Source organism: Oculina patagonica, unplaced genomic scaffold, assembly GCF_052425735.1.
Source record: "Oculina patagonica isolate OP01 unplaced genomic scaffold, crgOcupat unplaced337, whole genome shotgun sequence".
Lineage (NCBI taxonomy): Eukaryota > Metazoa > Cnidaria > Anthozoa > Scleractinia > Oculinidae > Oculina > Oculina patagonica.
In genome coordinates this window covers 1-12731 of record NW_027558187.1, presented here as the reverse complement: position 1 = coordinate 12731, position 12731 = coordinate 1, and the positions used below count along the sequence as shown (strand labels likewise).

Below are 12731 nucleotides of genomic sequence, written 5' to 3'. Positions count from 1 at the left end.
GTGTCACGGCTGAGTTAGTCTGTTTTCTTAAATTTTGCCAAATACAGTAAAAACGCGCATAAAAAAAGCAAGTGGATTAAGAACACTGGCGGCTGAAATTTGGTCAAAAAAGTATTATATACATGAGAACACATTCTGCCTGAAAAATGAAAATTGTTCTTATATAAAAAAAAAATGGCTGCCAGTGAGATTAGAATAACCTTCTAGGGTACCGTATTTTCTCGATTAAACGCCGGACCCCGAATAAACGCCGGGTCTCCGAGCTAGAGTGGAAAGTAAGCCTTCCAGGCAATTATTCGAGGTGTAATATGCTTTAGGTATGATGGCAAATTACATTCATGTCACAAATAATGATTTAAAACCCTTGTTTAATAAACTGCACCATTCAAATAAACGCCGGATCCACGGAGCCAAGTTTGAAATAAACGCCGGGGGCGTTTAATTGAGAAAATACGGTACATGGAAAGAGGGAGGGGGAGCTGGTGCATTTTGAATTTGCTTGGGTTTTGCTGAGTTTCGAGTTGTTTATCACCATTGATTCCATTTGTTGGTAGTCTATGCAGTATTTAAGTTTTAGGAGCAATTTTAAGAACACCTTAAGAACATTTTCAGACTGATTTTGCAGAAAACACCCGTTAAATAAGATCAAAATCAGCCTGAACCCCCGAAACACGTGTTCTTTTTAATATGCGGTTTTTTACTGTACTCGCTATGAAACTTAATGTTTGCGAATAAATTACAGGGGGGGGATATTCCTAGCTGCTTGATGCTACAAAAACCGGGATATGCTCCGGCAGTATGGACCGCTTGGCTCGAGGCTTCCCCTTTATCCCTAACCCTTAGAAGCGCAAGTTGCGTTTTTGATTTCTTTGATTCGCTCCTCCTTTCTCCCCTTCCCCCCCCCCCCCCTCCCTCCCCTGCACCACCATCAGCGCAATCGTCAAATGATTTCTGACCAGAAGAAAATAATTCCGCTAGTAAAATCAGGCATGTCACTAGTAAAATGAGCCCCCTTTATCGTTCAAAAGCAAACTAATGTGCAAGTATAACGCAAGCAAACATTACTCAACTTGGGGAGCGCTGTGCTGTATGCTGAAAATGCAACAGGGGAAATAATTGGTTGCGCACGTATTCAAATTCTCTCAAGTTATTTTATGCTCCCTTATGCGTTACTCGGCGAGTATAATCCTATTCTGCGCTCATTGCCTTGGTTGAGCTCGGTCTGCTGGGAACTCGAGATATGACGTAGAGGAAGACAACAGTGGGTGGGGTCTGGGGAGAGTAATCTTTCAGATCTAACTTGAATTTCTCTGTAGGTACATTCGAGTTACAGTGGAACCTCGATTTAACGAACCTCTATATAACGACGTCCTCGGTATAATTAACAATTATCCTGCGAAATCGCGCAGAATATCGCCTGATACTTAGCCGACGGGGCGTAAGCCGAGTTGGCTAAAATCAGACGATATTCCGCAAGATTGAGCAGGATAATTGTTTTATTATTCAACAAATGGTCAACAAAACACATTTTGCAGATAGAAAAACTGTTTATAAGCAGCGCTTTACAAGATCTCGGACGAATATTCGCAACCTACGTATATCGCAGGATATCTGTTATGAACGGATGGCAGATTACGTTAACATTTTGACAATATATGGGCAGCGCGCGCATGTGCTGAATAATAGCGAACGATATTTTTCAGCCCGGCCAAATTACAGTAAAATGTATGGAACAGAACCTCGATATAACGAAATCCTCGTTATAACGAACACAATCCGAAAACCCAAACGTAAAATATGCCTCGATATGACGAATTATAGTTAACTCGCGACAAAAGATGAATGTACATGTAGAACAGACCAACAAGGATAAAAATACTTCAATCCTGTACCAGGAGAACAACTCCAAAGACAGATGTCCATCTCTGTGTGGATATTAGCTATATAGTCGTTTAGATCAGTAAATACTGGCTAAAGCAACGTAACAGCGTTAAAAACAATTATTAACTATACCTCGATATAACGAACATTTTGGTTGTTTTTCCGCCAATTCGTTATATCGAGGTTTTCGATACAACCAACTCCAGCTCGATATAACGAACAAATTTTCCCAGTCCCTTGACACTTCGTTAAATCGAGGTTTCACTGTATGAAATAATTTGAGAAGTCGTGCACGCACATTTTAGTTCCTGCAAAAGAAGTGAAAAGTGATATGTGGAAACTAATGAGCCTATAGAAATTGGAAAATTCTTCAATAAAACCTGACTGTTTTTTTTTTTGCGAACAGCGCAAACAAATATTCCCCCAAATAGAAGCTTTCTTAATGCTGCGAAGGGAAATTTTAGCATCGTGCGTAATACATACCTTTGTTGCCTTAATCCAAATTAACGAAAAAGAGAAATAAACAATACGGAAAAGAACAGAATTTGAGTTAAGTAGTGGTAATACGTGAAAACAGCATCGTTTTAAGTGTCTTGTTTACTTACCAAATTCGGCACCTCTCAACGGCGAACAAACACAGCTTTGGTTATAACAAGGCGTTTTAATAGATTGTAGTGCAATAAAATCATGCCCCCTAGCGATACTTTGGTCACATTTGGTTGAATAAATATATTACAAAACGGAGATAATAATTGTGTGTCGCTGATTCTTTACTAAATAGGTAAGCGCCCTAATGGCTTTCCACGTGGACCGTGCGTATACGAGTATAACAGCACGATTTTGTGTTCCCGTAAAGTTTTTAAACATAGCGAACGATTTTCGTCACTTTCGGATCTTGCAGACTTTTGCAATAATTTTCAACTAAATGTTGTAATTGAGCAGAGTTTGCCCTCTTCTAATTAAGTCCATTACCAGAGGGCAAGATGAGAAGAAAGTAAAAATTGTGATAATTGTTCTGTTTGCCGCGCTCTTTCCAGAAATACCTGTGAGCGAATTTGAATACAGCCACTTTATATTTTCATTTTTCATTATAACGCAAGGTTTTTTAATACCGACTGAGGTGGATTAAAATCGGTTTGTCACAAGCCGGATGGAATAAAGGTCTCGCAAAAATGCAGCTTTTTCGATTTGTTAAGAACGGCAGCGAATGCACAAATCACCTCGATCAGTAAGAAGCAGTCCTCGATGTTAAAAATAGATGCTTTGCCAAATAAAGGAAGACCTCTCCCGATTCCACAAATGTATTTTTGTCTGTGACTCTGTCGTAAAAGTGTTTTTGAAATGGTTCTTCGTCGGTGTTTTGACTGAAATGTATATACCTGGAGCACTTACAGTCTTAACAATTTCGCACACGACACGTTGTCTACTAATAGCCTCCGATATACTCAGATCTTTTGCGCGGTTCATGATTATGCGGCAAAACTGAGCAGATCCCTGCAAGGGCTATGGGAATCCAAACAGAAAATTGGAAGAAACGACGCATTTTTCTGAGGTTTAACTGAATCTGGAACATAAAGGTCCTTGGAATCGTTTTTGGAGTTCGTAACATTTTTTCCTCCCCCCGCCCTAGTAAGTTTAATATGTGCGCCTGGCAATTTTTTTCTGGCAAAGTTTGCGGAGCGATTAGTTTTTTTTTTTACAACTGTGAGTCATTTTTAGGGTTATCGATTGCTGATATGTTGCTTTTCCGGTGTTCATATGTTCATAAACTGGATTTGTTCGCTATAGACAATTTTGCTTGCGTTTTAGTCGCGCACTTGGTCGCGTAATTGAATTCATCATTTTGCGCGAGCAAATATTCCGTTAGCAGAACATGTGCGCAGTAACGAAAGGAGGCATTGATTTTTTATTTTATTAGCTTCGCCATGTTACAATAGTGAAAAACCATCTAACGGGAAAAAAAGAAAACAGAATATCAACAAAATACACCACACTTACTTATGGCAGGGTAATAGCTACCGTGTGCCTAAAACACGTAAAAAAAGCTACAACAGCTCACAATTTTACCAAACTAACCTGAAGCTAGTAGCAACAGGGAACAGGCTACGAGTTATGAAATCCATTTCATTGCAGCACTAATTCGAATTACAGAAACTGACAATTCGTGCTAAGACGTGAGCAGATATGGCAATAAAGAATGACCATTATCCTTGCTGTAAATACAGCCTACAGTGAAATCTCAATATAACGAAGGACCAAGGGACTAGCAAAATGTGTTCGCTATATCGAGGTTCTTTTCCATATATTTTGCTATTACTGGGACCAAAAATATTGTTCGTTATATCGAGGACTTCGTTATATAGAGGTTCGTTAAATCGACGTTCCACTGTACTACTAAAAAAAAAAACCCGCGTATAATAACAAGTGGATTAAGAACACCCAGGCCTGATTTTAGGAAATAAAGTACCATTTATATAAGAACACATTCAGCCTGAAAAATGAAAGTTGTTCTCATATGGAAAAATATCAAAGATCAACACTACTTTTCATTGCACACATAATAGTTCCACCCCAATTACAGTACAGTATTGCCTTGATTTATCAATTTTATTAAAATTAAAATACAATTGTGTGCATACTATATATTGATTTCATCTATTGGTAGCCTAGTATGTTCCTTATTTTAAGAAACTTTTTTTAAGAACACTTACAGGCTGATTTTGCAGATTATAACCCTTTATATAAGAACCAAATCAGCCTGAACCGCCAAAATAGGTGTTCTTATACGCGGGTTTTTACTGTATTACACTTTTATGTTTTATAAGAACGCGTAAAATTTGGCTCAGCCTGAGGATGTTCTTATTTTAGCCCATACATTTTTCTATATTTTTGGGCAAATCTCAGCCTCAACGTTCTTATAAAATTGCTTCTTATACAAAAATTATGAGTGTACTACCAATAGGCCATTTTCAAAAATACCATAAAACTCTTTGTTGTCCCTCCAAAATTTTGCATAAGCATTGTTTTCAATTTCTCTTGCTGTGCCAAGAGAAATTGAAAACAATGCTTATGCAAAATTTTGGAGGGACAACAAAGAGTATTATGGTATATTTGAAAATTAGCCTGTGTACAGCCGTCCCGCCCTCAATCATCATAACCATCATCATCTCATTTTTACCCAGGATGATTCTTCAGTTATCATATGAGGTTCTGCTGACTAAAAATGAAAAATTATTTAAAAATTTCGTATAAAATGGCAATCATTTAAAACTACGATAAAAACTAGTAGTAATCAGAGATTAGGGGAGTGCGTTCGATGTATCTTTGAGGTAAGGTAAGCAGGCAGTGGCAAAAAACCGACATGGTCGGCCTACTAGTAGTATGCCTTATGTCAAAGTTAGTTTCCATGCTTATACCTCACTAAACGCGAGGAGGATAAGTGTGAGAAAGATTGTGCGACGAGCCAAAATGAATGAAATATTATTTACACAAAAATAATTATTTATTTCACTTGACCTGTTATCGCTTGGCACTAACGAGATTTAAACTTCCACAAACTTCGAATTCTGAAAATAGTTTTACTTTGATTTAAAATTCCACAAAGTACTTAAAAATACAGACAATTCACACAGTAATCCACTACACGCATATTACATTCACACAACGATTTCCTCGTCAAAACGTCTAGTGTTTCTAGGAAGAACGGTATATCACAAATTCAAAGAAGTGATAAAACAATTTCGATCCGTATTATACCCACTCTCGATGCATTCAATTCTAACAATTTGTAGTTTTGTGCAACATATAATTGGAGGAAAATACGCTGGTTTACCTACGAACGAACTCCGTACGAAACTACGCATCGACTTACTCGATTTCCACTCTTTTTACGACGTTCGGTGGCTGAAGACAACTCTGCTACCTCGCATGATAACCTTCTAATGTTCTCCATGACATTTTTGCCAAAATTACAATTTTGGAAACACGTTTTTAACCCTTTTTTTCAAGCAAAATAATGTTTCTAAGCTCCGTTTGGGACGCCATCTTGTTTTGCATAAAATCGAGGCCATCTGTGGCTACCAGTTTCCCGGCCGAGATTTGCCCCTGCAAAAATCAATCGGGGCGACCAATCTGGAGTCCATACACCTGCGCGCGCATTACGGCTCGATTCATTCCGCATAACAGTACACAGGCATACCAACTCAAAAGAAACAGGACGCAAAACAGAATTAGGCTTGCGCTCTCCTTCGTCGAACGCAATTACAAGTAAAAGTCGTCCAACCCTTTCCTAAATAAAAGTCTTAAATTAATGGAAAAAGAGCCATATTTACGATACAACTTGATATTTACTGTTAAATGACTCGATCCATTTAACCAAAAAATGCCCTAAGCCGAAAGCTTCTAAATTAAATTAAAATTTCACGCATCTCTAAGGGAAGTTTCTTGTGTTGAACCCGCGTTAGTTGCGTGTCAGCGTTCGTGGCGTCAAAGCAGAAGAGACAGGCCACCAACCAAGATTGTCAGAAAGGCACTGGACACGAGGCGAGACTGTGAACTGCCTTCTGAAAAACAAGAAACAGAAATTAGCAAGGCATTAAACTATCAGAAAGAGAAACCGCACGCATTTATAGAAATCGCGCGTAGAAAAATGCAGAAGGAATGAAAAGAGAAAAAGTGTAACGCAATTGTTTCTTGATTTTCTTAAGTGAATGCGTGACAGAGCACATTCTATTAATTTTAAAAGTTCAGCAACTGCAAACTTCTGATTTTCTTTAACAGACGATGTTAGCATGTATACAGTTTTGAGAGAGTCGACAGCTGTACCAGATGAAGCTTACATAAAGATGGTAAAACGAAGTTGTTAAGATATGCAGTAAAAAGCATCGATTTAATTTTACAATTCGACGAACATACTTAAGCTTAAGCCACCGAGAGCCGTTAATTCATTTGTATCGTGGAACGAAAACCAAGCCACCGTCGCCCTCCGAGTCCAAAAGAAGGTTCGCGGCGGGTTTTAAAAAAGCGAATATTAAGGAGAAGAGAGGAGAAATAAGGGGACCAGTTTCATTCTCGTGTATTTCCGCAACATCAGCCGCGCGTGATTCAGAAATATATAAAAATATAATAGTGTTATCCTTAAATCCATGCTCTATAGTTTGTCTCCATTTCCAATGATTGCTTTTGCTAGAACTCTTACTATAACGTTATTTTAAATACCTCCAGTGAAGTTTGTCTGAATGAATCTCTCGTCAGGACTGCTTTCTCCACCCTTGTTTTTAGCGGTCACCTCAAACTTGTACTGGACCTTGTTATCAAGCCTGGTGATCTTGAGCTGCAGCTTTTTAGTGCTAATTGTTTTCGTGATCCAAAGGCTGGAGTTCTTATCGCTCACCACGCTGTATCGCACGGTGTAAGTGATGTCATCATCGCCCCCAGTCTCCTCAGGGCGCCGCCACTTGAGTGTGAAGGTATCTCTGGTCAGCAAAGTGGATGAATTCGAAGGCGAAGATATGACTGGTCGCCCGGGTGCACCTACAAAGAGGAGAATAAAGGGTTTGTTGTGTAAGTGGTTCTAATTGGTTGTTGTACGGTTTTGATTGTTTTCACTGGCAAGGAACAACCAATCAGGGACATTACATGATCTCTGTAGATTTACGTCATCAGCTGACTCGTCCCCAGTCGTCTTCATATAGCACGCGGCAAAGGTATAGCGCAGGGAGAGATGGGTACCGACAATGGAGCGCAAGGTGAGATGGGTAAATTTTGGGGGTCGAATCGAGCATGGGAAAACTGATTACACACAAAGGGAGGTTGGTGTATTCCGGCATCCAGCACAAATGCGGTTTCTTTTTTTGCAATATAAACCATAGAAATGAGTGTTATATTCCTTGTAGAGAAGCACAGTATGAGGGGTATATTTGGCACTGGGGTGAACTATCCTGCGAAATCGGTGGAATATCGTCTGATAGTTATCCAGAATATCGCCTGAAAGTGGTCTAAAATCAGACGACTTTCCCGAAAGATTAAGCAAGATAATTGTTTCATTATTCAACAAATTGCCAACGAGCCGTAGTTTTACAGCTTAATGTATTGTGGTTGTGCAGTGCTTTGCAAAATGTCGGACGAGCCTTCCAAATATGGTAAACCACATCATAAATTTATATCACTTGGGATGACAAATAAGGACTTCATTGCCATAAATGGACATCGCGACATTTTGTTGAATAAAAAATCAACCGCTACTTCAAAACTTACAGTATTCTTCAGTCTTAATCTCCACACTGCTTGTGGGGCTCCATTCTGCCTTGTTAGTGCCTCGCAATGTGATGTTGTATTTAGTGTTATACTTTAGGCCATTGATGGTATTACTATATGATGTATTATCCCCAGAAATATCACGAGTTATGTCTTCATAAACTGATGTACGATTTAATTCATATTTGTTGATGGGCATGCCTCCATCATCTTTGGGTGGCTTCCATGTAAGTGTGATACTGTTGCAGGTAGCCACGGCTTGGAGGTTTAAAATCTCACTTGGCTTTCCTGGAACCATGCAAGAAAAATCTATTTTTAGTGGTTCAAATATATACATATATACAGAGTAATAGGGGTATTAAATGGTGTTTGCAAGCATTTACGAGCATGCGAGCAGAGCGTTTTTCTTTTCGAGATGAGCATTGACAAAAATTAGCCTTGCGAGCAACGAGCACTTTTCAAAAAACTACCTCCACTAAAAACCAAGTTTGCAAGCACTTGTAAAAATATGCGACCACCTGCAAACGAGCACCCGCTAAAATTTTGCGAGCACTGCAAAATTTTGATGGACCATTCATGACCCCTAGTAATTGGTAAAAATGTTAAAACATTCTCACTAATGCACCTTCGAATTCAGATTGATAATCTGTGAGAAACTTACAGATGTGCCATGCTTCATGTGACTACACGCTTTCAATAACAATCCCATCCATGAGATGTGTTCAGTAAAATTTTTTGCCTGGTATCTAGGGTTCGTAATTCGCAAATGGCCATAAATTCCTTACAGTTTCCCATTATATTCTTTCTAGTGGTGAAAGGCGTGCTGGGTGATAAATTTAACTTCAAGTGTCGGCTAAAAACAAGTTTTAAACAGTCACTTAATTTAAGCAATGTTCTGTCTTTGACACCTTGACGGAGCTATGTCACCGGGATTTCGAAGTTTTTTTGGTCTAAACTGTTGTAAAATTAGTTGTAGGCATTTTAACCCATAAAAACATTAACCTTTGAACATCGAAACGAAGATATAACCTTAATTTACGGATAGAAATCAAGATACGGCAATAATTTTGTTTTTTTGAAAACGCGCGGAATTAACTTGAAAAAGTTAGCCTTACTTTTTCAAGTTGCAATCCGTTTCCATCCAAGCCATCTGCAGCCAAAGATGCTCGTTAACAGTTTCAGTGCTCTTTTAATAAAAATGGCCTATTATTTTTAAGTTTCCTGTAATACAAATATAAATTTTGCCTGTTCAAATCTCTGTTAAAATCCGTGGTAAAGTCCCTTAACGAAGTCAAAAATCCGTAATTTTAACCCGAAGCTAAGCGAAAAGACAAGCATACCCGTCTCTTACATATGGGATTCCCAACCCCGGTAGTTGTATCCGGGTACATTCGATCATGTACTTACCAACTTTTGTCTTGAATGTTTTGACATCTGGCGCGCTAACCCCGTATCTGTAGACAGCGTAAAGTCTGACCTCATACTCCTCATTATGCTCAAGACCAGTAATCCTGAATCGAGTCTCATTAATGTTTTCCTGTTTATCCAGTTTGGTGTGATTGTTTATTGGTTTTTTCCTCCACTCCAGTCTGTATTTAGTGTTGTTGTTGTCACTATCCTTTCGTGGTGCAGACCAGGTTACAGTGAACTCTGTGTCAACTTCAACTTCTGTGTTGGTGATGAACGGCTTTCTAGTTGTACCTATTGAAAATTGTCAGTTTTATTTTAAAAGGGTTCTAAAGTAATATAAGGGGAGTTTTATTTCTTAGTGCATGGGGAGGGGAGGTCAAAATCACTTGGAGTGGCTTCCAAATATCAGCCCCCCCCCCCCCCCCTCCTTGATAGGCCAAAATGAAACATTCACGTACACGCAGTAATTCACCCCATTTTTTATTTAATAATTTATTTTTGGCCCATTATATGCTGTAACCTCCCTATTTAGTTTCCCAAAATAACGTAACCTTCCCCTCCCGTGCAATAAAAACAAACAAACCCTAAGGAAAGCTGGGATTTACCTTCTTTCGCACCGGGATAATGGGGTTTTTGAGGCACTGGGCGTTGATCCCGGTTTCCAAAGCGACTCGGAGTATTTCTTTCCCCCCATGCATGGGATGCTAGGCCATCACAGGTCCCCCTAGTAATTTTGTCAGCTTACCAAAACAGTTGCCATTACCATTTTTTCGACTAATTTGCCTGTTAAGGTAAAATAGGAGAATAGTGATGGCGCTTTATTCACTCCTTCCAGCAACTAGTCAGTTGTCTTCGGCTCTCAAGGAAATACTTTTCGCTGTGGGTGATGAATACGTCACTCAAAGGGAATACGAATGCGTCAACACTTCCCGGGACACTTGCGGTTTGATGGCGGGTGTTTGCAATCAAAAGCAAACACTTGGCAGATCATGTAAAACAACATTACGCGAGAGTGAAGTGCCTAGCTAAAGAGTACATCCCAAAAACGCCAGCACACTCCAGAGTACAACGCACTAACCATTTCTTTAATTAATGTATTTCTCTAAACAACAAATATTCATGCTAAAGTTTGAAAAGATCAGATACTCACAATAGATGTACTTGTTAATTGTGACAAATACACTCTCTTCTCTTCCAAATCCAGCTTCACTACGTGCCTTGAGTCGCACTTCATATGTTGTCTTTGGCATGAATTCGTAGCCAATGGTGCGTTTAATTGCGCTTCCATCAGTGTTTTCTGTGTGAAGCTGACTGCCGTTTAAAAGAACTGTTATGGTGTAACTGACGATCTGCATGCCACCATTGTCCAATGGAGGCTGCCAGTTTAGAGTGATTTCTTTACAGGTCTTGTTTGCTGCCACATTACGGGGTGGTCCTGGGGCCGCTAGAAAAAAGTCAGTTGTTAGTATTCTGAATCAGTACACTGTACATTTTAGAGTTATGTCTGTCTTCAAGCCTGGGTGGCTTGCCAGGCTGGTACATTTAGCTCTTGTTTACATCATTTCCATGGCCATCTTAATAAACTAACACCTAAGAGTACTGGTTTTTCCCCTCTGGATGGGATGCTAGTCCATCACAGGATGAAAGGGTTGTGAAAAGTTTGCCAAAAGGGCTACAAATAGCTTCTCATCAGTTTAACAATATAGTAATATTCAGCATCCGTGTCATTATGACTTTTCAGGGACGATGGTTCCTTCGGTGGACCTCCTAAATGAAAGGAAAAGGGTGCTTGTTATCTCGCGTAGGCGTGAAAATTACAGAGTTTGGTCTCACTTAGGGTATTCAGGTCAAAACGCCAACATTTTAAGCTGTCAAGTTCCCTTTTATCTTAAAAAAAAACCGTCATACTATTTCTAGACTGGTCAGGCATGGAAAACAGTATCTTATAGGGTCAAAAAAGTTTGTTGAGCCATGCCTAGATTGGTGTCTTTTGGGCGTTAAATTGGAATTTTCTGATGCGCATCCCTGCCCCCATCCTCGTTTCTGGTAAGTGTGTACAGGCACCTCAATTTTTACACAACTGTTTTCCAACAATAGATGTACCTGCTTTTTTAAACTCCACCAAATACTGCGCACTACCATCAGGGCTATGTGCAGAACAGTTATACATTCCAAAGTCCCTTTTAGTTGTAGTATCAAATGTTTTAGATGCTGAACCGTTTCCTCTTGCGATCTCTGTGCCATTCTTGTCAGCCATTACCACTGTGGGTACTGGGTATCCATAAAATGAGCACATGACAGTAACAGGCTTCCTGTTTCCCACAAAAGAGTAGACTGGCGTGGGGGATGCATGCTTGTTAATTTTGGGTGCAGCTAAAAGTGACAGAAGTAGGTGTGAGTACTTCATACATGTTAATAACATTTTAAAGCAAAAAATCGCGACATCAAAAAAACAATTCTGAAAAGAGGGGATTATTTCATCAGCTGTTTTGTACCATGGAAAAAAATTGTAGTTGATTTGTTTTTACAGTAAGATTAGAAAAATGAAATGCAAAAATCACTCGAATCTGAGAAATATCTTTTTTTTCTACATGAAAGAGCAAGTTTGTCATTTCAAAATTTGCTCCTGGGTGTAGAAAGGCACTGTAACAGTCGGGTGTCTTACTCAAGAACACAGCACAGTGCAGCCTCGTCCCCAGTCGTCCCCGGCGAATTTGAATGTGACGTCACCCGCCAAGCTTGTCGGGAAAGTTAGCCTATCGCGCTGGGTTCCAGTCTTCCTCCGCTCACTCGCATAGCGCGGTATGGCTTGGGGACGAGGCTGAGCACAGTGATCAAGACCAGGGCTCGAACATGGAGCGCTTGATCCGAAGTCCAGTGCATTGCTAACCATTAGGCCACTGCACCTCTCCCCCCCCAAAAAAAAATAAAAATAAAAATAAAAAAAAACACTTCATGCATTTAAGACACTTACATTTCACATAGAGGTTCATTGATTCCTTCGCCACAATGACCTGATCATTACCGTCAAGGGCACCATTTTTGGAATGACAAGTGTATTCTCCAGTGTTCACCAAGTGGACATTTGGAAATGATATTTTTGCAACTTTCTTGTCTCCTCGCGTGAAATTCTGTGAAGAAAAATAAAATAACAAAAGTTCTTTTATGGGAAAGGGATTATTTTT

The 12731-nt window shown here is 39.5% G+C and overlaps 1 protein-coding gene across 1 annotated transcript; it reads right to left on the bottom strand.

The window, feature by feature from the left end:
- Positions 1–5361: 5361 nt before the first annotated feature.
- On the bottom strand, positions 5362–12677 carry LOC144640539 (neogenin-like; the record flags this gene model as incomplete). Its single annotated transcript, XM_078499648.1, has 7 exons — positions 5362–6443; positions 7099–7413; positions 8137–8424; positions 9544–9837; positions 10697–10990; positions 11650–11919; positions 12521–12677. Coding segments are annotated over 7 exons (1695 nt in total), but the record flags the coding sequence as incomplete, so codon positions are not given.
- Between the last annotated feature and the right edge of the window lie 54 nt (positions 12678–12731).